The sequence below is a fragment of the Coloeus monedula genome, assembly GCF_965178545.1.
Source record: "Coloeus monedula genome assembly, chromosome: 2".
NCBI lineage: Eukaryota > Metazoa > Chordata > Aves > Passeriformes > Corvidae > Coloeus > Coloeus monedula.
Genome location: NC_138782.1, coordinates 118,383,007 through 118,409,352, shown reverse-complemented (window position 1 = coordinate 118,409,352; position 26,346 = coordinate 118,383,007). Strand labels below are relative to the sequence as shown.

Here is a 26,346-nt window from a genome sequence, read left to right as displayed (position 1 = left end):
ATCAGACCAGCCGGGTTATTTCCAGAAATGCAAAATGAGGGAGAACCTCAGGTATTCCCATAACTTCACTGGCACGAGGAGTGCCTGCTGTGGAGCTGAGGGAAGCTCAGGGAATGCAGCCTGAGCTTTGACAATGTGGTCTGAGCAGCTGAGTTTCATGGCAGAAGGGGCTGCAGTGTGCAAACCTGTCGTGCCTGAGAATTCAGTCAGGTTGGCATTTGGGAAGAGGCTCTGATAATTATTGATCTTCTAATCTCCCAAGAGCTCTTCCTGCCTCTTTCTGTGTGTATGTAATTAGCTCCATCAGGCAGCAACATTGTGCTATAACATCAACAAGAGTTTTCATGACACTTGATAAGTTTAAAGAACTAAATAGTGCTTGGGAGTGAGAGGGATGAGTTGGCTGGAAAGCTCAGCAACTCTCCTGCTTCTCCTCCTCCCAGATTTCTTTTTGGGAACGATGGGAATCAGCAGCCTTTTTCCCCAGGGCTGATAAACGCAGCCCTGAAATCTCTCTTTCTGAAAACTGAAACCACGGATTGGGTTTTTACTTTGTCTTTTTTTTTTTATAAGTCCTAATGGCAACGTGTGACAACCTCAGGCTCTATTGAGTTGATGAGAAATAAAGTCTTTATAGTGAAGAAGAGTCCAGGAGTGTGTCTAAAGTGCTCATTTTATCACCAGCACATATTTCATCCTGACAGTCCGTACTTTTAACTAATCCCAAGCCATGTGTGGTGCATTTTAAATCCCTCCTCAGCCTGCCCTGGCCTTTCCCATGTGGTGTTTTCCAGGAGAGCGATGGAGTCACATTGGCAACCTCAGGCTTCTGAGCATACGGATATTTTTAATTCACAACCCATATTTTGAGGTGAGGAGTATGAATTTTGTTCTGTGTCAAGGAAGGGAAGGACCAGAGGAGCCACTGGAAGGATTAGGTGGCAGAACAGCTGCAGAGGATCAGGTGTGGGGTGATGGATTTGGCTTTTCAAGGACCCCAGTTGCCATTTTAGAGTCCAGTTTGCCATTTCATTACTGTTTATGGCTTATTAATGGGCAAAGTAACCACAAAGGAATAAGATTTTGATGCAGTCTCACCTTTGAGGCTGCAGTTTTTTCTGACCAGCCCAAAGCAATGTGTCCTTGTGTCCACATTTAAGACCCCACTTATCCCATGGCACCCCCAAACAAAAAACCCAAGCAAAGCTTGTTTTCCCCACGTGTGCCTTGAAGTTAAGCTGATTTTTAGATTCTGTGATGTTCAAGTGAGTGTGTGCTTTGGCATTTCCCTCAGGAAAAGCATTATTAGGGCAGCTCAATCTCCTGGCCAGATGTTTGCAGAAAACTGGTGGCAACTGGAGGATCTTTGCAGCCCCTGTGAGACCAGGTTGAAATGGCTGGGACTGGCACACACACACAGAGCATGAGCTTCACTTCCTGCAGAGAGCTTGAAAAGGGGGGAAAAAGAAAGAAAAACAAAATAAAATAAAATAAAATATTTTAATATTGTTATTATTAATATTGTTATTATTATTGTTGTTGTTATTGTTGTTATTATTATTATTATTGCCTTCAGTTACATGTTGGTGCCTGCTAAAATCCTGCTGCTGGGCAGAGCAGTCCCAGAGGCCGGAACCTCCCATCTGCCCACAGCCATGTGCTGCCAAGATCTAAGAAAGCTGATTTAGCCTTTTGCTGACTTTTTAGCCCCTTTATCCTCCTGGCTTTCCGAGATACACACCACTGCTCTTTGCCAATGTCATGAATTTAAAAACTGCCTTAGTTTTAAGTGCCCATTCTGCTGTGCAACTGGGTTGTGAGTCACATTGGTGGGGGGGATGGAAATCCCATTTAATCACGGGGTGTTAAGTTAGTGGCAACAAATGTCTGTGTAACAACAGGCCTAGGGATTGTGCTTTATTACCCCACATATTTCCCCTCTTCATGATGATTTTTTCTGGTTAAAATCAAATTTCCCCTTAATTTTCTCTGACGTGCACTTGAGTACAACACTGAAAATTCCTCCTGACTTCTTTCTGCTGCTTTAAGATGAACTTTTTTGCTTTGGCTCATTTCCAGATCGCTCTTTCAGCTGAGATTTGCTTCCTCACCTTCTTTCTGGGAATTCTTGATGAGTAGATGAGAGGGGCATTAAATAGATTTAGTGAAAAATGACCGTCACCAGCGTGGATGACTTTCCTCTAATTAAAAATTGAAATGGAAATGAATGAGCTTCTCTTGAGGCTGTGAAGGAGCTGGTGCTGAGCCCAGCTCTATATTCATCAGTGATGTGGGAAGTCCAGTGTGTGAAAGAATATCCCAGAAACTTCAGTACCTTGGAGGATGCCAATAAAAGGGAAGAGAGATTTTCTAGTGGCAGCATATTGATGTGCCCTAGATTTAAATCTGCTGGCCTAGAGCTAAGAGTCAGAGCTGAATTTCATGGAATAACAGAATGGTTTGGGTGGGAAGGGACCTTAAAAATCATCCAGTTCTACCTGCCACGGGCAGGGACACCTTCCACTAGTCCAGGTTGCTCCAAGCCCCATCCAACCTGGCCTTGGACACTGCCAGGGATCCAGGGGCAGCTACAGCTTCTCTGGGCAAACTGTGCCAGGGCCTCCCCACCCTCACAGGGAAGAATTTCTCCCAGCAGGTTCCCAACAGATCCTAACTTCAGCATCTTTGCTTTGATGTACAGTGTAGACGTTTCCAGTGTTGACCAGAAATTCCCTCCTATGCAGCCAGCCAGTTAATCATAACCAAGGCAAGTGCGTTCCCTTTAAACTTTCTCCTGCAATGAATCAAAATTTTCCAGCAGGAAATGAAAGCAAAACACTTCATCTAAAAATTCCTCATCAGCTCTAGTCACTGGAGCAGAACAATGGCGATTACGCTCAGTTATGCAGTACAAACTCCCAGCACTGCTGTGTCCCAGGATCGCAGCGAGGCGGGCAGGGAGAGCAGGTGTACGTCAACGCCTCTGGTTTGGATGTGAGGAGAGGGGGCCTTGCAGGTGGGAAAAACAGGGATCCAGGTCCAGGGCTGAGGAGGTTGTGTAGTCTGGAGCAGTGCTGCACAACACTAATGAAGAGCAGAGTGCCTGGAGAAGGCTGTGTGTCCACATCTAATGGGTCTCATCACCTTCTCAGGTAGCCCAGAGGTTGTTCTTTTGAGAGAGGACAATTGGTCTTAAATCTAAATGTCCTAGGTGAGTAATGGCTCGTTTCGGTTGCATTGCCTGACTCTGACTGTTCTCTTGTAGGAATGGCAGAGCTTCACCCTCACAGCAGCGATGAGAGAGACTGACAGTGCTCTGAGTCCCCTCTGGCTCCTTCTGCACAATGGCTGCTGCCTCTGCATATTCATTGGATGGTAATGCGGGATGTTGGGAGCAGTGGTAGAGTTTGGCTCGGTCCCACTGTGCTTTTCTTCTGCCGGTTGCGACTTTGAATCACCATGACAACGCTGTGACACTTCCAGCAAAGGTTGCCTGCCGACCAAGGGTGGGCTGGAGGTGGGCGAGAAGGTCAATGATCGAGTCTAACGGGATCAGAAGTTGCGCCTGCAGCAAAACGAGCGTGGAAGAGCCGCCGGCACAGCAAGAAGATGAAATTCCCCTTCCATTGGCTTCTCGTTAAGCAGGCACAATAACATTTCCTTTTGAGAGACTTGCTGTAAAAACTCTTTTGGTTATGGCTACTGATCCAACGTGATTGTGCGCGCGGCAACTTTGGAACTCATGACTGGCTATACGATGTTGCGCAATGGGGGAGTGGGGAACGGAGGCCAGCCGTGGGTGTTGAGGTGGTCCAGTCGGATCCGGCTCACCTGGCTTAGCTTCACCCTCTTCATCATCCTTGTTTTCTTCCCCCTCATTGCCCACTACTACCTGACCACCATCGACGACGCGGACGATGCCGGCAAGCGCATCTTTGGCCCCCGCACCGGCAACGAGCTGTGTGAGGTGAAGCATGTGCAGGATCTGTGCCGCATCCGCGAGTCTGTCAGTGAGGAGCTGCTCCAGCTCGAGGCCAAGCGGCAGGAGCTCAACAGCGAGATCGCCAAGCTCAACTTGAAGATCGAGGCCTGCAAGAAGAGCATTGAAAATGCCAAGCAGGACCTGCTGCAGCTGAAGAACGTCATCAGTCAGACTGAGCATTCCTACAAAGAGCTGATGGCTCAGAACCAGCCTAAGCTCTCCTTGCCCATCCGGCTGCTGCCAGACAAGGATGATGCGACCTTCCCCCTGCCAAAATCCAACAGGAACTGCAGGCTGCACAACTGCTTTGACTACTCACGCTGCCCGCTGACGTCTGGCTTTCCAGTCTATGTCTACAACAGTGACGATTACCCTTTTGGTAGTTCCTTAGACCCTTTAATTAAACAGGCCTTTGAGGCGACTGTCAGAACTAATGTTTATGTTACTGAAAATGCAAATATTGCTTGTGTGTATATAATTTTAGTGGGGGAAATGCAAGAGCCCGTATTGCCAAAACCTACTGAACTAGAGCAACAGTTGCACTCTTTGCCATATTGGAGGACTGATGGACACAACCATCTCATCATCAATCTATCGAGGAAGTCGGAAACTCAGAACTTCATTTACAACATCAGCACGGGGCGTGCCATGATCGCCCAGTCCACCTTTTACGACACCCAGTACCGACCGGGGTTTGACATCGTGGTATCGCCTCTGGTCCACGCCATGTCCGAGCCCAACTTCCTGGAAATCCCGCCCCAGGTGCCGGTCAAGCGTAAGTACCTGTTCAGTTTCCAGGGGGAGAAGATCGAGTCTCTCCGATCCAGCTTGCAGGAGGTTCGCTCTTTCGAAGAGGAGATCGAAGGCAATGCCCCGGCCGACTACGACGACCGGATCATCACCACCTTGAAGGCTGTTCAGGACAGCAAGCTGGACTTTGTTCTGGTGGAGTTCACGTGTAAGAACCAGCCTAAGGCGAGTCTGCCCACTGAGTGGGCTCTGTGTGGAGAAAGGGACGACAGACTAGAGCTACTGAAGCTTTCTACTTTTGCACTGATCATCACCCCCGGGGACACCCATTTAGTGATCTCCGCAGGGTGTACCATGAGACTGTTTGAGGCCCTGGAAGTTGGGGCCATCCCGGTGGTTCTCGGAGAGCAAGTTCAGCTACCCTACAACGATGTGATCCGGTGGAACGAGGCAGCCTTAATTATACCAAAGCCACGTATCACAGAAGTGCACTTCCTTCTGAGAAGCATTTCTGACAACGATCTCCTTGCCATGAGGAGGCAGGGCCGCTTCTTGTGGGAGACCTACTTCTCCACCTCCGACAACGTCTTCAGCACAGTCTTAGCTATCATAAGGACTCGAATCCAAATCCCGGCTGCTCCTATCCGAGAAGAACCCGCTGTGGAGATCCCCCACCGATCTGGCAAAGCTGCTGGTACAGACCCCAATATGGCAGACAATGGTGACCTGGACTTGGGGCCTGTGGAAACAGAACCACCCTACGCATCTCCCAAATATCTCCGCAATTTCACCCTCACTGCAATGGATATCTACAGGAATTGGAATTCTGCTCCGGGGCCTTTCCACCTCTTCCCCTACACTCCCTTTGACCCCATTTTACCATCAGAAGCAAAATTTTTAGGGTCTGGGACTGGATTTCGACCAATTGGTGGAGGAGCAGGTGGCTCTGGGAAGGAGTTCCAGGCTGCTTTGGGTGGCAACGTCCCGCGGGAGCAGTTCACGGTGGTGATGTTGACTTACGAGCGGGAGGAAGTGTTGATGAACTCCCTAGAAAGGCTCAATGGTCTCCCCTACTTAAATAAAGTTGTGGTGGTGTGGAACTCTCCCAAGCTTCCCTCTGAGGATCTCTTGTGGCCAGACATCGGCGTCCCAATCATGGTAAGACAGATGTAGCTACATCTATAATGATCTTGTTCGTGGTGGGATTTGTGTGTTGGAGTTGGCTGTGTCAGCTCAGCTTCAGTCCTGGGGGATGGTTGGAGGTGTCTGTACCTCGTCTGGATACTTTAATCAATGGAGAAAAACAAGAGATGCCAGGATATAGCGCTCATGGAATACGAATGGCTTTTGTGGAGGCTAATATGAATTTTGATGCTTAGAGCTGAAGATTGTTTCTTGCTGGAAATCTTTGCTTAGGCTCTTTAAGTGCCTCCCTGTGAGGACAGTTGACACCTTATAAATATCTAGGTAGCAACTGCTTCTGCACTTTGCCAGATGAATTTTTTATTAAAACAGAAGAGGGACCCACTGAATTCGTGTTGACTGCAAAGACCTCAAAACTCATCTCTCACTTTGTATCACAAGGGGTGGCAGAGAAGGAGTTGCAAGCCAAGGCTGACGTGAGCGTGAGAGTTTCCATGCTCCTAAGGCTGTAGCTGAGTTTTCTGTATATTTGGGTTGATTATTTTTTTTCCCCGGCCAAACTGAAGAAGCAACACCTTCAAAAGCCAGCCTTCATTTTCAGACCTGTGAAAATGTACTCAGGTATTGACTTGTAAGGAGTGAATTCTCCCTAAATTTTTATTTATTTTAGGACTTCCCCGTCATCCCAACATAACCTTCTTCACTGGCCATTGTTAACAATGAATATTAAATGTAAATCTCCCCTCATAAAGAGAGCAAGGGCGCAGAGCCGCTAACAAGAACTAACACTGTGTGGTCTGAATCTGGTTGTGTTTAGAGGACAAATGGAAGGATAATGCCTTACAAATTAGGGAAGGGGAAAATAAAAGAGGGAGATGGTACTTAAATACACAAACTGTGTGTGGTTTATGTGACAGGACGCTCCTGAGCTTAATAGCAATGGAAGCTTTATGCTGCATGCAAAGAGATTCATTGATTTAATATTTCGTTTTATTATTATTGTGATGAATAAATCCTTCTCCTCACATTTAAAAACCCTTATGGTCCAGGAACAATGAGGAGGGAAAATTGCTTGGATAATTGCGAAATAATCTTTCACATTAGTCCTTTCGAACCTCTGAATTCGACAAAATCTTTGCATTGTGTCTGCTGAAAAACCACGTCCTCCTTCGGAGCGGGGATTGTTCTCCTTGGAGTTGCTAATGGGTGTTATTTGTGAAAGAAAAATACATTTCTGTTGATGGAGGGTAATGGCTTTTTGTACCTGGCTCTCATCTGTACATCTGTTGTGTTGGAGCCCCTCTGGTTTTTCGGGGACTTGACACACTCGAGTTGCTTCGCGTCACCTTCGAGCCACGCGCTGGGGGGGATGCGCTGTAGGGAATGTTGGGAACTGTGAGGTTCCAGAGGAGGGAATTGTCGTGTGCCTGCTTTGGGACGGTGGATGGTGACACTGTGCTCATGGCCAAGTGCTGGGGAGTGGCTGGATCACGGAGAGCTTCTGCCAGGTCCTTTCTGAAGGGGTGTGTTGGTCTGATAATAGTTCTGCTTTCTTCCCATTTTTCTAAATCCCAGTTTTTAAAAGAGCCCAAGTCTCCTGGGATCTCTCGCAGGAGGGTTAACCCTGAGCAGCCTCCAGGCATCCATCCCACCGATTTGCCTGTTGCTAAGGCCATCTCCAGACTGGGTGTTTAATCCCGTTGGGAGTTTGTACCATTCATCTACATGGATGGTTTGGTGTGGCAATGATGGAAAACTTCCCTGGGCTTCATCAGACAGTGACAAATCCTAAGGTCTGCCTCTGGAAAAGGATGACAAGAATGTTGGGAGCAGAGGTGAGGCTCTGTCTGAGCCTTGTTGGCTGAGATGTGGGACGTGCTGGCCAGGGGAAGAGGCGGGGGGATGTGGGATTGGCAGGAGACACAAGTCAGTACTTGCTGGTGTCAGAAGGAACTGAAGAGCTGTGAATCTGATTTCCTTATGGGGAAAAAAAGGTCTTTTGATGGGGAATATCCAATTCTCTCAGATCTGGAAGTGGTGGTGTATCTCTATGTAACAAATACGTTGCCAGTGACTTTGGGATGCAAGGAATTGCTCTGTGTTCAGGTCCCAGAGCACAGAGCTTTGCGGGGAAACTTGAGGGGAGAAGAGAAGGGGATGAGGGTGGATTTGGGTTGTGATTGAAATGGGTCCAGGCACCATCTGACTGAGGAGCAGCACAGCAGCAGCACATGTGTGCCAGCATGATCCTGGATCAAAGCATCTGAAGCCAGAAGGTCACTGAAGAAAATCTGTGATCAGAAGGACATGAATCTGTTGCAGTGAGTCCAGAAGAAGCCACAGAGATGCTTTGAGGGCTGGAGCCCCTCTGCTCTGGAGCCAGGCTGGGAGAGCTGGGGGTGTTCACCTGGGGAAGAGAAGGATCCAGGCAGAGCTCAGAGCCCCTTCCAGGGCCTAAAGGGGCTCCAGGAGAGCTGGAGAGGGACTTGGGACAAGGCATGGAGGGACAGGACACAGGGAATGGCTTCCCAGTGCCAGAGGGCAGGGATGGATGGGATATTGGGAAGGAATTCCTGGCTGTGAGGGTGGGGAGGCCCTGGCTGAGGGTGCCCAGAGAAGCTGTGGCTGCCCCTGGATCCCTGGGAGTGTCCAAGGCCAGGCTGGATGGGGCTTGGAGCAACCTGGAGCAGCCTGGGATGGTGGAAGGTGTCCCTGCCCATGGCAGGGGTGGCACCAGATGAGCTTTAAGGTGCCTTCCAACCCAAACCATTTTATCATTTTATGTAAATCACAGGCTAATGACACAAAGCAATGTGTGTAGCATGTCCGAGGCTTAAAGAGCCTTTGGAAGCAAAATAAGAGTCCTAAACCCCACCAGGGCCTGCTGGTGGCAAGAGATGTGTGGCTCTGTGCTAGCAGAATTCCCCAAAGGAGAGTTGGGCTTCCATGTGTTAACCTTATTTATTGATGAGTTCCTTGAAACGTTGTGTGCAAACTGTGCTGCTTGGCTGTGATTTGGGGGTTGTCCTCCCAAGCAGATTTCTTTTCCCTGGTGGGCTGGGAATTAATCAAGAGCCAAGCTCAAAGCTGTGTTGGATCTTTGAATCTTTCATGGATAACGAGATAAACAGGGAGACAGAATATATTTGATTTTTAAAAAACTTTGACTTAAATATAGATGGCATAATTTACTAAAACATCAGTGAGATTGCTAAGCTGCACAGGAGTCTGATCAAATATTCTGTCCCTGTCCCCAGCCTGAAGTGAGTAGGTGGAAATCCAACATAATGTGAAGTTGTTTGTAGTCACTCAGGGCTGCCCCTGGAACAGATGTAGGTACTTTGCCCTCACATTTAAAGCTGTAAAAACTCTTCCCATCCCACGTTAATCAGTATCGCAGCAAAACCCAATGGTGTGAATGAGAACTCTTGTTTGTGCAAGCTCAAAGCCTCACTTTCCCCAAGTGTTTGTCTCTGTGGCACTGCCTTAGGAGAACTTCCCAGGACAGAAGGAGTGGGACTGTTCCAGCTCCAACAGCCACATCACAGCCACTGCTGAACTTCTCCCTTCTCTAGGGAACCTCTGGCTGCCCCATCCCTGGAAATGTTCCAGGCCAGGTTGGACGGGGTTTGGAGCAGCCTGGGATGGTGGAAGGTGTCCTGCTTGTGGTAGGGGGTGGGACTGGGTGAGATTTAAGGTCCCTTCCAGCCCAAACCGTTCTGTGATTCTGTGATTTGGAGCTAAACCTTATCCAGCCCAAACCAGTATTTTCACAACCTCTGCTCGCATGCTAAGAAGTGACAGCCAGAACTTCCAGCTCCTCTCCCTCTGCTGGCTGTGTGAGGGCCCTCAGTGGCAGAGCCGTGGCTGGAAAAGCCCTGCAGCAGTTTGGTTTCTCCTCCTGCTCGGGGCTGAGGTGGGCCGTGAGTGCTGGAGGCGTCTCTGAGCACTTAGGCTGGGTTCAGTGCCAGCTCCTGTGGCTGCCGGCAGTGACTAATCCCTTCCTCCAGCTTTGTTCCAGAATAAGTCTCTGCCTTTGATCCCTGCAGCCGCTTCCAGTGGCGTAATGTCCTTTGCTGCTGGCCTGGTGGCTGGCTCAGAGGGCTCATTCCATTTTGCTGCTTGTTTAAGAAGGAATAATCTGTGGAAAATGGCTAATCTGGAAGCGCTGCCGGGTCTGCAGACCTGTTTGGGTCCCTTGACATGGCATTTATTAATCAGGAGCAGGCTGGGCAGGGAATGCTGTCCTGGCTTTCCCTGCTGTTTGGGCTCTGGCTGTGTAAATGTGCTGTGCTGAGCTGGCTCAAAGCTCAGATGCCTGAGGTTTGCATGTCCTTTCCAGCAGAAGGACTCAAAGGGTCTTTGATATCTCCATTTTAAGGAGCACCGCAGGATCTGTAGGTGATACTTCTGGCCAAGAGGAGGAGGACAGAACCTGGTCAGGGTGGTGGCCGTGGTGGCACCATGAGCTTCTCTACTTGTCTTTCAGCAAGCAGCTGGATCCTCAAGCTTGGTTTTCTGATAATAGCAGCATTAACCTTCCAAACTAACCAGCAGCTTGAGATAAGCTGCAATGGTGTGTGTGATCCAGAGTGAGATCATCACACTGACCAGGAGCTGAAAAAGAGAATAAAACCTCCATGTTGATCAACACCACCCCTTCAATCAGTCCTTCTCCTTCCTGGGAGCTTTGCCTAAATACCAGCTCAGGGTCTGGTTCAGCTTGGTAATTCAGCATTTACCAAACTCTTCCTTGGTGATGTGGCTTGTGCTTTTCTGGGCCAACTCACCTGCAGAAACTCTTTGGTGAGTCCCAGCTTTATCCTGCTTTCCCCTGTCTTACTTTGACTCACAGCTTTTGTGTTCCAAATCAGAAGAAACCCAACTTTGCTTTGAGCTCCTGAATTGCATATGGGAGTGGGGGGCTCCAGGTTTACTTCCAGAAGGAACAATTCACACAAAATCAGCTGAGAAAATCCCTGTGTTTCTTAGCACTGAGTACTTCACACAGGAGATTGGCCCCATCCTTGGCTTGAACAGGCCATACTCAGTGCACCACCGTTACCAGCAGTGTATCCCAGGTTTGTGAGCTCAGTTCCTCCACGAGAGCAGTTTTAGAAGGCAGGGAGACGTTCCACAGAAGTGCCTGGGCGCCGCTGCCGGGTTTGCAGCACCACCTGCTGCCAGCGCAGCCGGTGCTGCCGGGGAGGCAGCCGAGTTCTGAAATCCCTGCGAGGTTTGCCATCTCCATATGTATTTTTTCTGCTGTGTAGCAGCAGAGGAAGGAACAAATTCGCTGCTTAGTTTACCTGTGAATCCTGAAATCCAGATGCTTGTCACTGCAGGGCCTGAGCAAAGGTGCAGCGAGGCGTGAACGTGGGATGATAATGGAACAAGCAGTGCCGACTCCTCAGAATTTGGACTCGGAATATTAATTCCAACACCCTCACAATCCTCGCTAGACCCAACCCGTCATTCTCCCCCATGCCATATGCTGGTTTGTGATGGCTTTTCCACAGATAAAACCTTACTGTAGCCCCAGCTCCTGGAATTCCCTTGGCTCAGGATGCAGCTAATGTGGTCGGTGACCAGAAGGAAGCATATTTGGGGCACTGGAAAGGAAAAGCAAGGGAGGGAAGCATCCTTGCACGCTGCTGGGGACATAATTGGGTGGGTTTTGTCACATGTGAAAGCCTGCAGATGTCCCAGGGGCCAGTCCTCCGTGCTGAAGCATTAAACATCACCACGGAAGCTGCCTGTGCATCTCAAACGCTCCCCGTTTGGAGCAGGCTCTGCCACAACCCCTGGGGGACAAAAGCAGCACGACAGGACTTGGCACTGCAGGCAGTGCAGCAGCAAAACCCACACTGTTTTTCCAGGGCTGGATTCCTGCTACTTTTAGGGTTTTATTGTGACCTGTTTAAATACCAACAAAATATCAAATGTCCCCAAATTATTCCGTACACTGGAACAGGCATGGGGGGAATGGAGTGTATGGATGCATTTCCTCTCTTTTTTCCTTTTGTTTTCACCTACTTTCCATCCTCTGGGACTTTGTTGTGATGGAGTTGAGTGTTGACATCCACTTCACTGCAAGCTATGCCTCTCTTCCCATAAAGTCCCAGAGCCTGGATATCTGCATTTCCTTTCTTCCCAGGCTTTTATCTGTCCTGGTGGAGTAGTTCTGCTGTGCAAAGCCATTTGATTGTGCATTCTGCACAGGCTGCCTTATTTGTGAAGACAGCCCTGCCTCCCGGAGTGGCCATAACTTGGTGCTGTGCCATAAGACATGGATGGATCCCCTGGCACAGGAGGGAAGGAGGCGAGCTGTACTCATGGAGGTCAGGAATTTAGGTATGAAAGAGATGGGACAAAAGAAAATCTGCATTTTCTGGAACAGAAGGGACCTCGTGGGGCATTGGGACATCAAAGAGGCAGCTGTGAGGGACATGAGAAGGTTACAAAGAGGAAGGTACCTCTTGGATATGAGGTTAGAGAAAGAGATGAGAAGCAAGAGAGAGGTTTTAATCGCTGCTTGTTGCTGCATGTCTGATGTAGCTCCCAGATGCCTCCCCAAACTCTGTGGATCAATCAGCAGAGACATTGCAGAAGGTGATGATTTACTCCCAAGTTTTGGGCTGGGCCGGCAGCAGCAGCCACCCCCTGGACAGTCTCCTTCCCCTTTTCCCTACAGTCCCTTCCCCTTTCCTTGCCTGTGTCTGGTGAGGAAGCAGGTGCTGCTCTCCCTTATCTAATTCACAGATGCTCTTTTCCCATTTTCTTAAAGTCAAGCTGTGCTCAGCGATAAAGCCTGATGGGCCTCCCTGCCCTGCTGGGCATGCATAGTGCTCCTCTCTCCAAAGAGCAGCACTTGGCTCCTTCCTGGACTTCTGGAAAAGGTTCATCTCCTGTGGAAAGCCAGTGACAACAGGTGATGGAGTAGCTGGATTCAGAACCAAAGGGCTGCAGTTTGTTTTCCCCATGTCCTGTCTCCAGAATCCCTGGAAGCAGTTGTTTCACTACAAGCACCCAGAAAGGATGGAGCTTTTTCTCCTGATGACAGCAAGGGGATGTCACTTCAGAGACTGTGAGAAAATCAGTAGTTTTCAGACACTTCCATTTATTTAAAGCCTTTAGTTAATTAATGAAAATCTGTGTTAGCCCTGTTAAGAAAGGTGAGGATTTTTTTCCTTCTCCTGAAATTGGCCAAAGGACCATCAGCAAGGAGCTGAGGGTCCTAAAGGGAAACTGGGGCACAGAGAAAGCGACACCTGGTCTCTGAAACATCTACCTCTGTGTCTCCATGTAAGTTCACAGAAATGCTGTTTTCACCTATACCCAGATTTTCTAACAGCAGAAAGATGGGAAATGTGGTGAAGGTTCTGTCTTCCCAGGTAACACTTTCAGATCCAAATAGTTCAGCAAAGTCTTCAGCTTTCTGAATGCTCATTTGAACTGAACTCTGAGGGGTTTGAGCTTCGTGGAGGGAAGAGAAATGGGCTTTGTTCTTGACATGGAAAACATTTGGGGCAGGGAAGTTCCATTTCCAACCTGGTTGTGGAAGGGATGATCGTGGCTTTGATCTCTGAGCTGCCCAGAACCTGGCTGGTGGGAGCCTGGCTTATCTCTGTGACAAGGGACAGCCTCATCTTGGACTGTGACAGAAGAGAGCTAAGAGGGAGTAAGAAAAGCTTCAGAACAGCCATAAACTGGAAAACTCTTTCCAACAGGGCTCATTTTCCTCTTGCTCTGAACACAGGTGACAAAGCAAGTTGGTTTCAAAACACTGATAGTAATTAGGCTGGTTTTATTGGAATTTATAAAAGGAATTGTTTTGAATTGTGACTCATTTATGTGAAGTCCATAATTTCTAACACATGCTGGTCCTTAATTCCCAACCTATCTTGTAGCTTGTGGGAGGTGGTTCTGGGAGTCTGGATTCATCCCAACCATGTGTTTGGCAGTAATGCATTGACTGCCTCTTGGTGGAAGCATTTTTCCTCCTGGATTTTGTTGAAGCAAATATTAAAAGCCTTGGGATAAATGAAGCTTTAAAGGACATGACATTGCCCATGGCTTGGGTGTGGAGATGGTTCCCTGCTCCTCTGGGTGGAAGAATGGTGGGCTGGTGTAAAGTAGGATTTAGCCAAGGATTCCAGGAATTAGGATCCAAAAGTTGAAATCTACAAATTCCTTAGAAACCCATCTGGGGGTCACATCCAGATTTCTCACTGGCTGGCTCTGCCCCCTGGAAGGAAAATTGTGTGTTTGGGGAAGATGCCTCTCCCTTTGTTTGGCCACATTCAGGAGGACATCCTGATCCTGTGCTCTGCTCTTTGAGCTGATGGAAACTGCAGTTCCCAGTGAGCTGTGCTCCTGGAACAACAAGGAATAAAATGCCAATTTGGGGATCATGCTGTGGGTACTGGGACAGTTCTTTTCTTCCAACATTCCATACAGGAGCTCTCATCCCTCCATAATGGATTTGAGGGCAGGGATGCTGGCAGCAAGCTGTCATCATTTCACCCAGAACTTCCCCTGTAAGATCTCAGCCTTCTCATCTCACAAGTCCCCGGAAGGCTTCCGGTCTGGAATAAACCTGGAAGCCAAAAGTGAGTTTATGTGCCTGAGTGCTTTATGGTTGCTGCTCCCAGCCACATAGACATTAATAAATCCACTGTCCTCTTCCCATCAAAACAATAACCTGCCTGCAAACTTGATGGCTTCTTGGCTCTGCTGTATCTGAGTTTCTATTCCGGGTTTTTTAGTAGCTGCTCAGTGAGTTATAGTCTGACTGCAATTCCCTCCTCCCTTTGTTGGGCTGTGATGTTCATTGGGATGCCCTCGGATACAAATGTTTGCACTGAAGCTCTTGTAGGATGGGTCAGAGCAGCTTTTAAATGCTGAAAACATCTCCGAGCATCCTTGGGTGTAATGTATTCCAGAAGAGTGAGACGCACCCGTGCGAACAAATTTACAAATAATGGCACCTGCTCTGCCAGGTGTTTTGTTTTCCTGCTGTAGTGGAAATCCTTTCTGACAGATCCCGAGGAGGAACCTGCTGAAGAAGTAATTGCACAACAATGCACAACAATACAGAGGATTTGCACTGACTAAAGCCTCTGGTAATTAAAGCAGCCGGGCTATCAGCCAAAGAGCAAAGTGTGGAAAGATAAGCTCTGCCTCACTTAGTGAGCAGAAAGGAGGTATTTCCAATAATCCCCTGGGATCACAGCCTGTGGATTTCCAGCACTTTCCTCTTCTCTGTCTCTCTGTTGTGCATTTCTGTGTCTCCAGGATGTTGCTGTGTTTCCTCCCATGCCATGACCTGGTGCTGCACGGCTCTGATGCCTTGGCAAGGGGAGGAGATGCTCAGGGATGCTCCGGAGCTGCCTCCTGACTCTTCCATCTCCTGTCTCACAGATGGGATGTGACAGCCCTTCTCAGATCCACCTCTCAGCTCCCAGTCCCTTTGCTTCCAGACTTCTGGGCATGGAGCAGGGGACTGGTGACGTGCCTTTTCCAGGGAAATCGGAAGTGCAGGAATTAGCTGGTGATGGGCTGAGGGAGATCTGGGCTTTCATACTTTAGAGGTTTTGGGGTTTTGCTTGTTTATGGAAATCAGGTCAGGGAGTTGCAGTCTGTGAGTGGTTCTTGGGCTCTTGTGTGGCTGTTCTGGGCTCTCGTTTGGCTCTTCCAAGGATAAGAAGGAGCTTGTGCCTGGCTTGACACATCTCTGAGTGCTCCACTGGGGGCACAACTAGGGAAGTCAGGCAAGCAGGGAAACTGAGTATTTTTGCCAAAACAAGGCCAGGCTTTCCCAGTCAGTTCCTTGTGCAGCTCTTCCCTGCCTGGTACAGTGCCAGCTTCCCTGTGAGTCCCAAAACAGATCCAGGAGATGAGAGCCAGTTCAGAGCAGTGGTCACTCTAACCTGGCTGCTCCTCAGGCTCTCTCTGCTCCAGGGATGGGCCAGGGTGCTGCAAGGATTTGCAGCTGGCTGAGCCAAACTCCTGCTGAATCCCAGGGTCTGAGTTGGGTCTAATCTGGAGCAGAAGCGTGGGATCTGTTCCCGGGCTCGCCGACAGTGCTCACATCCATTCCTGAGCTGTTGGTATTTACCAGTGTGGGAAGCTTTTGCTACCCACAAGTGGTTTGAATCCCTCATCCCTGAGCTCCAGGCAGTAACACTCCACCTTTTGGATGGAGTTAAAAGCTGCTGCCTGCCCTCCTTCTGTCTCTTGGCATGTTCTCTTTCTCAACAGTGGTCCCAAATGGCATCTCTGTGTTTTACCTAAATATTAGCAAAGTGGGTTTAGCGCAGGCGGTGTGAGGAAGGCGTCCCCATTTCATCAGAACGTGCTCCTGGACCTTGTCTGGGGAGAGCTCAGCCACCAGGGTTGGATGGAGACACGGAGCCAGACACGGGATGCTGGAGAGATGGCGAGGTCATTGTGGGAAGCACCTTCCCCTTGGGTGGAGTTTTATAGTGCAAATAAAATTCATCAGGGATGGAAATAGGCGAGCTGACACCAGCCTGTTGTTTTTTCCTGTGTTCAGTGATACAGAGCTGGGCTTCTCCAGCCTGGAATTCCTGGCTCTCAGCCTTATCCGTACAACACTTCTGTTTCACCACCTCACTGGCGCTGTGCTATCAGGCGTTGGGTGAAATTCATCGGGTTTTGTGACTTTGAATCCAAAAGGGCAACATTCCTACTGTGCAGGGCCAACCTTTGAAAATCCTCGGCAGGATTTTTCCATCCCGAGATCTCGGAGTTGTTTGGAGGCATTCATCAATGGAACAGCTGCCCTGTGAGATTAGGGAAGGGTGGATGGCACTAGTTTGTTAAAATGGGACACACCAGGGCTATCATTATCCAGAGCTTTGGAAGGAAAGCTGATTTAACCAGCAACCTCTTTGCTGTTAAAATTACCACTAAACAGCCAAGGGGTATTTGGAGAGGGAGAAGAGACACAGAGGATGAAGTTCAGAGTTGACAAATAATAATGTATGCACGCCCTGCTTGTGCTGAATCCATGCTAGGGACACTCCTGCCGCCATCCATCGTCGTCCCTGGGGTGTTTCAGCTCTGGGAGTGTGTCCAGGGAAGGGAACAGAGCTGGGGAAGGGGCTGGAGCAGCAGGAGAGGCTGAGGGAGCTGGGAAAGGGGCTCAGCCTGGAGCAAAGGAGGCTCAGGGGGGACCTTGTGGCTCTGCACAAGTCCCTGACAGGAGGGGGCAGCCGGGGGGGTCGGGCTCTGCTTGCAGGGAACAGGGACAGGAGGAGAGGGAACGGCCTCAGGCTGGGCCAGGGGAGGGGCAGGGTGGACAGCAGGAGGGATTTCTCCACCGAAATGCATTGGAACTGCCCAGGGAGGTGGAGTTCCCATCCCTGGAGGTGTTTTTAAAACGTGTGGATGTGCTGGGTGTGGATCATGGGTTGATGGTTAGATTTGATCACTTTAGATCTCCACAGCCGTAGTGATTCTGTGATTCCATGATCTCACCTTTGGGAATTGACTATTCCACTGCAAAAAAAACCCCTACCAAACTAAAAATTTGGGTTATCAGTATCAAAACCCTCAAAAGAGTGAGCTCTTTCTTCTTCAAATGACTTTCCCTGGCTTCACAGCAAACAGCAGCTCGTACATCTGGCTCGTGATCCCAGACCTGCCAGTGGAAGTTGGATCATGGGCTTTGCACTCTGCAGTTTTTCCCTGTGAGCTTTCATGGAAAGCACACAGAGGAATTTCAGGAAGTTGAGAAGGGAATGAGCTGCAGCAGTGGAGTTATTGGAACATGACAGTGTGTTATCCCAGGGACCTTCTTTGAGCCAAATAATTACACTTAATTGTAAAATAAATCTAATTGGACATCCAACTCCATGTGCATCTCTAATTGCACAGCCACTAACGGCAACACACAGAGAATAAAAATAAGTGTCTGCATCCCTTTAACGTTAAAACGAGTATCCTTCTCCTTTCGCTTCTCTGGGAAGATGTGACAGCTGCTCCTGTATGAAAATGAATAAATAATCAGTTTTATTTGTATCTCAAGCTGTTTTCTCCTCTCGGAGATGAGCGACCCACTGATCTCAGCTGAGGAGTTTAAATGGAGACCAAGTGTTTGCACATTTTCCGTGCATGGACACAGCATCAGTTTAAGAAAAGCCTTTCCGTGGTATCTTCCTGTGTGGTTTTGTTCTCAGCGGGGGATAATTTATGCCGGGGTTTATGTTGCATTATTTAATTAAGCGTATTTTAAAAATGCATCTGTTTTGCCAATTTATATTCAGCATGCGCTGCCTTTGGATGGCTTTGGAGCTGAATACCCTTCTCATACCTCTAGAGATGAGTCTTAAAATAGTCTATAAATCTTTTAAATTCAGATTTTGAAAAGGCTTTAAGTCGGAGGTAGCAAAGCCGGAGGTTCAGGGCATAAAGGAGGGGCTGTAGCTGTTTCAAGGTGAAGAGGAGGGAGCAGGGAATAATTAATACATGAGAAAGGGGATAACAGTAACTTCCCGATCCATCTTTACAAGGGGAGATTAAAGGAACAACAAGAAGGTGAAGAATTGCCAGGGGAAGCCACTGTAAAAGCCAGGGACAGCTCTTCAGGCGATGCATGACTGAGGAAACATCCTGCTACGAGTGTCTCAGGTTTGGGGTGGGTGCTCAGATAATTGGATGTTTTTGGTGCCATCAAATCCAGCAACAGAGCAGATTCCAGAGGATTTCTATGGGGTGGGTGAGGACTGATGTCTCCCTTGCCCACCTACAGCTCCATCCACACCAAGCATGTCCTGGGACTTGTCCAGTCCTGGACCAAAGCTGGGAGCCAGCTGGGCATGGTGAGGGTGGCTGGTGGGGAGAGACCAGTCATGAGAGGAGCACATTCCCTCCCGGCAGTGCCTGGGATGCAGGAGGATCCCAGCATCCTGGCTCTCCCTTGGGATGGCTCTGGATGTGGTAACGGGGTTCCTTTAGGAGCTCAGGTCACAGCCATTCCCATTTATCAATACATCAGGATATGAGTGTGTTAACCACAGGATAACACCCAAATATCATTGTCTGAACAAACACCTCAACGCTGCTTTTTGTGCATCTGGGATGTTGCCTCTGCGTCCCCAGTTTTTTAAAGATTAATTATCCCAAACATGGCCAAAAGAACATCAGGTTTTTTTACAAAATGCCAGCCTGCTCAGATCTGGCAGCATGTCTGGAAGGAGCTTTGACAGCCCGCTCACACCCTATCCAAGTGCAGGGCAGCAATTCCCACTGGATTTGCAGCTCATTGGGAGCTGTCTCAAACGCCCTGGAGTCCTGTGCTGTGCTGGACTCATTTCCTCGAGTTTTTGGGTCTGCGTTGGGAGAAAGAGCTTGGCTGTGGGGAGGAAAGGCATCATCCCAGGGGCTTGGCTCTGGTGGAAATGCCATGCTGGCATCCCATCTCCTCCCTGCCCCCACAGCTCCTGGCAGTGTGCCGGAAGGAGCCTCGCGCTGCGTCGAATGAGGCCAGGTTATTTCATCTCTCATGAAATCAAGAACTCCTGTCTGAGCCAAAGGCCTGGATCTGTGCTTTTCGCTTTGGAAAGCAGAATGCTGACCAGTAGGAGCTAGATGAATTTCTGTCCTCTGAGGGTTTTCTCGTGGTGGGAGTTGAGGTTGGCAGGAGGGAAGGGGTTCTGCGTGGGCAGGGCAGGACACTGGCACAGCTGGGTGTGATGCTGCGCTTGGAAGTCTTCAATAAGCACCACGGTGGTTGTCCTTGGTAGGGGCAGCCAAGCAGATTTGAGGTCTGGGCTGAGAGCCACGGTGATCCTGCCAGCTTTTGTGGAGCAGCTCGGCTTGCCCAGGAACAGGTAGTGATAAAACACTGAGAAAATCGAGTTAAAAATGTGGCCTTGGTCAGACTCATGGGATTTACTCCAGTGGCATCTCACTGGGAATGGGCTGCAGAGATTTCGGGTGGCATCTGCAGTGATGGCAGCAGCTGCTTTGGCTTCTCCTTGGCACCTGTCCTGGCAGAGAGCCTGGCTGCTTGTCATGGAGCCAACGTGCCCAGGATCAGCCTCTTCTCTCCTTCCACGAAGTGAGAGGCGGTAACACAGAGCTCAGAGACATCAGGATCAAAGTCATCTTTAGCAAAGGGAGCCTCAGGTGTGTAGTTCCCATATGGAGCGTTATCCAGTGCCAGAATTCCTGCTGTAGCCAGGATGTTGAGAGAGTCACAAAATCATTCAGGTTGGAATGATTCAGGGCCATCGAGTCCAAGCTGTGCCCGATCCCCACCTTGTCCCCAGCCCAGAGCACTGAGTGCCACCTCCAGTCCTTCCTTGGACACCTCCAGGGATGGGGATTCCAACACGTCCCTGGGCAGCCCCTGCCAGTGCCTGACTACTCTTTTCATGAAGAAATTCCTCCTTTTACCCAGCCTGAGGTCGTGTGCTTTGTCCCTGCCTCACATCCCACATTTGTTGCTTGGCTCAGTGCAAACTCGTTCTGACAGCTTCACTTCCAAAAAATTCCACAGCTTCCAGGAGGATGCTGTTTGGTGGGACTAGGCAGAGTTCTTCTCTTCCCCATCCCCATCTCTGGCTGCATTTGCAGAGCAGCAAGGGCCAGTCTGATCTCACACCTCAGCTGCAGAGGGAGCGGGAATGGAGTCGGCCGTGGTAATGAAGGATGTGATTTATCCTGTTTATGGATCTGCACACCCTTCCCTCCTTCCAGGGAACCTTGCAAATAATCCCAGTGCTTGTGCCTGAGGTGAAGAGGGAAGGGACCCTGGTGTATCTCAGTCTGTGGGTCTCAAGTGCTGATCCAGGCAACTTTCTTAATCAAAAGATGCCTGACTTTGGCCAAACCAGGAGTTGAAAATAGATGTATGTGACAGGGTGGCTTCAGGGACACTTGAAACTCATTGTTCCCTTTTCCTAGAGTTTGCCATCTCCCAAAGTCCTCCAACAGAGCCCTCCCTGACCTCTATTAAGCCTAGACTGGCTGATTTTTAATTGATTTGTGTCCCACATGTGCACATGGGAGAGCTGGAGAAGCTTTGGCTTCCTGTGTGCTTTCTGCAGAGAGAAAGGAGGATGGGAAGCAACCTGCTCAGCTGGGAACGAGGATGTGGGATGTGGGCAGGATGAAGATCATCACCTCCCACATGTGGCCGTCCTTGATGGGTGGGGACAGCGGTGGCACCTCTGGAGCCAAGTCCCAGGTCTGGGCTGGTCACACTGGTCACCCATGATCCGGGATTTGCATTATCCCTTTCCTTCACGGAGAGGATCTGAATCCTGCCCGTTCCTCGGTGAAGCAAGGGGAGCGCGTGGTGTCCCCACCCGACTCTGCTCTCTTCCCCCAGCCCATTTGGGTAGAATTGCTCATCTTTGGGAAAGATGGAAACGGATCCTTTTCCTCAGAGCTCATTCACCGTCTCCCCAAATTATCCAGCTCTCCTCAGGTCATCCTTCAGGCTTTTTCCCCCTCACAGAGACGGGATGTGAGCAGCGAGGTGCCCGGTTTCTTGCAGAGTTTGCTCTTTGCCCAGGAATCAACCCAGTTCTCTAAGTTGAGCTGTCAAAACTTCTCCAGGGGCACGGACGTTCCTCATGTTTTCGCCATCAAATTACACGTGACACTTCATTTAAAGCTCAAACGTGAAGCCTCACTAGCGAGGAGATTGCTGGAAGATATTGATTTTGCTGCCTTTTTTGTGTTTATGTATAAAAACCTCTTTTAAAGTATTGGTAAAAGGACATGATTGCTAGGCAGACTCTGGGTTTATGCTCTGCTTTAGTTTTCTCTAAGGTTTTTTAAGATCCATTTGTCCAACGTGTCTGCGAACACCGAACACCGGGAGCAAATGGATTTCATGGAGCTGTGGGGTTTTGTGCTCCTTGAGTCAAGCAAATCCCACGTTGTGGGACTGAATCAACTTGAATTCATTTGCTAAAAAAAGAAGCAGCTTCTAGTGTGGTCTGTTGAGTGCTTGGAGACATTTTAGATCTTGCATGTTGTCTCCAAACTTTGCAAACTGCTCAGGAGGTTCACAGTTTCAAGCTCTGGGCCACTGAGCTGATGGCAAAGTGTTTTAAAGAGGATTATTCCCAAACAAAAGTCAAAAATAACCACAATAAGGTGAGCAGGGCATAGTCTGGGGTGTTTTTGAGCCTGGAGGGGTTGGACTTTTGTGCAGGTCCCACCACTGGTGCTCTGCTCGCTGTTTGGAGCCCTTGCTGTGAGGGAAGGTGGTGTTTTGGTGATGAGCTGGGGTCTCTCTTGTTCTCTGGCTGATTTCATGTCCTCCTCACTGAATCTCCTTGGAAAGGAGAAATGCTGACTCCCTGTTCTGCCAGAGCCTTTCAGCTTTGCTGAGGGAACATTTTTCCTTGGGTTTTGACAGAGCTGTTGGCTCGAGACCATTAAGGAACAAAGTTGTGGCAAAATCGGTCATTCAAATGATGGAAGGGCGGGAGAAGCAGCGCCGGGGGAGGGATTGAGACCTCAGTGTCTGAAAAAGAACAGAGAGGGGTTGGTTATGGCACCTATGGGCTCTTCTGGGGGGTGAGGCCCACCCAGGGCAGCGGGTGGGAGCTGAAGGCTGATAATTCCCAAGGAGCAGTGTTGACGTTTGAGAGGGAATGTGGCAGAGGAAGGGGAATTCTCCCACTCTCAGTGTCCCCAGGTGGGGACAGGACACCTCCCTGGGGGAGATGCTGCTCCCAGTGACAGCTCCACTGACCTGGAGCACACAGGAGGTTAATGGAGGTGACTTGGAGAATTCCAGAATGGTTTGGGTGGGAAAGGACCTTAAAGCTCAGCCCATTCCACCCCCTGCCATGGACCGGGCACATCCCACTATCCCAGGTTGCTCCAAGGCCTGTCCAACCTGGCCTGGGACACTTCCAGGGATGCAAGGACTTTTCTCACCTGTCCTAATCAGCTTCTGAGGCCACTTGTGCCCACAATGCCCATTTCATGCCCAAGAAATCCAGTGGGTTTAGAGACCCATGGAAATGTAAACACTTCAGAAGAGAGAAAAATACTTCAAGTCCCTGAATCAAACTCTCTCCCCATTGCCCCTCTCTGCCCCTGTTTTTACAAGATGAGTTGCTTGTCTTAAAGCAGGGAAGTCTCCAAAAATTCACTTTTAGCTTTCTCAAGAGTTTTCTCTTCTGTCCAGAACACAATTCTCTCATTTGTGCAGCCTGGGATGTGCTGGACACGGTCAGGATCAAAGCCTGGCCTTGAACCATCTCAGAGGGATGGAGAAATGGGAGGAAGGGTTTGATCTCAGCCTCATCCTTTCCATCCCAGACAGCTGCCTGGACGTCCCTGTGCTCTTCCTCAGAGTAGTCACCCCTGGGAATTACAAAAGCCACTGAACAGTGTCTGCTGGCAGTTAAGTGCATCCCAAGTGCTGGAATTCGGGATAGTTCCTTTGGAAACAAGGCATCAAACGCAGCAGTTGCTTCTAAGTTTTGCTGGAGCTGGTGTGAGGAATGTGCTTATCCTGGCTTGGAGGCATCCGGCTCCTTGTAGCATCCTTCTCCTTAGGGAAGGGATTAATGCCAGATCTCTCTGTGCTCTGGGGTTCCCAAATTCCAGAGGTTTCAGGCAGTCGCTTCCTCAATGGACAGCAGTTGCCTTATTCAGCAGATTTTGGGAAAACGAGTCAATCTGTAAAATTTGCCAGGTTTTTCCCTGGGATGTATTGGTTTCCAGGCCGCTGAAATCTTCATTGCTCCCAGGTGAAGGCAGGAGGGCCCTGTTTCCTGGGAAATACTGCCCTAGCTCCTGGGAAGTGCTGGATACTGGCACTTCCAGACCTGCAAAGCTTCCACGTTGAGGGAGTCCCCCAGAAACATCCCCATTGCCAAGACCATGGAATCCCAGGATGGGTTGGGTTGGAAGGGGACTTAAAGCTCTTTCAGTGCCACCCCTGCCACAGACAGGGACACCTTCCACTAGCCCAGGCTGCTCCAAGCCCCAATGTCCAACCTGGCCTTGGACACTTCCAGGGATCCAGGGGCAGCCACAGCTTCTCTGGGCACCCTGGGCCAGGGCCTCACCACCCTCACAGCCAGGAATTCCTTCCCAATATCCCATCCATCCCTGCCCTCTGGCACTGGGAAGCCATTCCCTGTGTCCTGTCCCTCCATGCCTTGTCCCAAGTCCCTCTCCAGCTCTCCTGGAGCCCCTTTAGGCCCTGGAAGGGGCTCTGAGCTCTGCCTGGATCCTTCTCTTCTCCAGGCTGGACTCACTCCAGCAGATCCATGTCGTTCCTGTGCTAAGGACCCCAGAGCTGAACATGGAGTGCAGAGTTGCCTCCTCCTGCTTCCCTCCTCACCCCCCATTCTCGCTGTGATTCCTGCATCCTCTTTTCCAGCAGTTCCAGGCAGAGAAGAAACCCCTGGGAGCATCTGCTGGCTCTGGATAACCCTTGAGCCAAGCCAAACACTGAGCCGAGTTTTGTGATGCTTCTCCACCTTGGGAAGGGGAAGGATCAGAAATTCCTGTGCCGACATTTTCCCTGCTTTTTCCATGTCCTAATGGAGCTCCCGGGGTGGGAATGCTGCCGGCTCGCCTCTGGCCCTGCTTTTCCATAGCCCAGAGCTGCCCAGTTTGCTCATCTGCAGTAAATTGTTGGTGCTTTTGATGGCTCCTCAGTGAAATATTCCACGTGTTCCTGGCGAATATTCCATCCCCCCCGGAGCTATCGACAGATGAAAGCTCCAAGACTGGCTTTCCATGGGAATTGAATCATCCCAGCTGTCACGCAGATCCTGATACAAATATTTCCACTGTTAATGGTTTCAGCATGGGCTTTTCTGTGGGATCAAATCTAGTCTTGCTTAATGGAGTCCTACTGCCGTGATGCTTCGGTCTTTTCACCAGGCCGGGCTTAATTTTTGAACGGAGATTGTTCAGGGCAGAGACAGGGAAATGACTGGAGGGATTGAATGGGATGGGAAACATGGGATGGGCAGAGTGACTTTGGATCAGCCAGGGGAGGCTGAAAGTGTAAGAGCCGGGGCAAGGATCCAGGGTGAATGGGGCTGTCAAGGGAGGGTTAGGCTGGATTTTAGGAAAAGGTTTTTTCCCAGAGGGTGTTTGGGCACTGGAACAGCTCCCCAGGGAATGGTGACATTCCCAAGGCTGCCAGAGCTCCAGGAGTGTTTGGACACTGCTCTCAGGGATGCACGGGGTGGGATTGTTGGGGTGTCTGCGCAGGGCCAGGAGTTGGCCTGGATGACCCTGGTGTGTTCCGTCCAACTCCATGATTCTATTCCGTGATTTTTGGAAGAGGGAGAAATTCAGTAGATTTTACGTGTGTGTGGCTGGGGATGAGGGGAATTGCTGGAGCTGGCGCTGGGCTGAGCCGATGCTTTGTGCCTGGAAAGCATTCCCCATCCCAGGGCCACCACAGCTGGCACAGCCCCAGCCCCCAAACCCCACCCCTGGGCCCTGCAGCCCCACGAATGTCACTCGCACCCCGCAGGTCGTCCGCACGGAGAAGAACAGCCTGAACAATCGCTTCCTGCCCTGGGACGAGATCGACACCGAGGCCATCCTGTCCATCGACGACGACGCCCACCTGCGCCACGACGAGATCATGTTCGGCTTCCGGTGAGCGCCCTCCCCGCGCGGCCCTGGCCACAGACTGCTCCTCCCCACAGCCAGGAGCTGCTCAGGGGCACAGTTAGGGCTGGCACATCCCTCCCCGTGGCTTCCCAACTCCGTGTGCTGGAGAAACACGCGCTGATGGCGTGGGGAAGCTGATCCCAGGTTGTCCAGGAAACCCCACTTGCCACACTGCTTAACCCAACTCTTCAGCTCTTGCTGTGCTGGTAATGCTCCTTGAATGGTTTTGTGGCTTCCTAGGGTGGACAGAGACCGGGAAACAAATCCCAGAGGCCATTGCACTCCATCCATGTGCCACAGGCAAGGCTGGGATGTTCTTGGCTGCCCCAGCACCTGATGCTCACGTGCTGGTGGTGGCTGCCACCCTCTGCTCCGTGTGACTCTGGGCTGTGACAGTTCTTTGGGCAATTTCTCCTGCAGAGCAGGTGAAGGCAGATGTCACCCAGCAAAGGCAGGTGCGGGGTGCTCTCGCTCCCACCCTTGTTCTGCTCCAGCTTCCAGCTTTCCCTTGACTTTTCCCTGGCAAAAGCTTCCTGATCATGGCAATGAGGGGGCTCCTGCTGGGGGAGGTTTGTGCCAGCTGCTCCTGCAGCTCCTGCATCCAAACCTCCCTGCCTGCCAGGAGCTGGGAGGGAGGGTGGCACCAGGAGCAGGGACTGCGATTCCCAGCCAGAGAACACCCGGCAGCTGCCTGGGGGTGGGAGGCAGGGACCAAAACCTGCTTGGGAGGAGGATTAAAAGGCACAAAATGCCTGGAAACCCACCAGGCTCCCTCAGAGAGATGAGAAACGAGGTGTGAGAGGGATTAAAGTGCAGGAGGAGGC

General features: G+C 50.1%; 1 protein-coding gene across 4 annotated transcripts in view; it reads left to right on the top strand.

The window, feature by feature from the left end:
• EXTL3 (exostosin like glycosyltransferase 3) overlaps positions 1-26,346 on the top strand; it is a 112,003-nt gene that overhangs the window by 81,846 nt on the left and 3,811 nt on the right. For all 4 annotated transcript variants that reach the window (XM_082277199.1, XM_082277201.1, XM_082277200.1 and 1 more), the window contains 2 exons: positions 3,266-5,890; positions 25,380-25,507. In XM_082277199.1, the coding sequence (XP_082133325.1) occupies positions 3,743-5,890; positions 25,380-25,507 (2,276 nt within the window). In that variant the 5' untranslated portion in view covers positions 3,266-3,742. The remainder of the gene's footprint in view (positions 1-3,265; positions 5,891-25,379; positions 25,508-26,346) is intronic.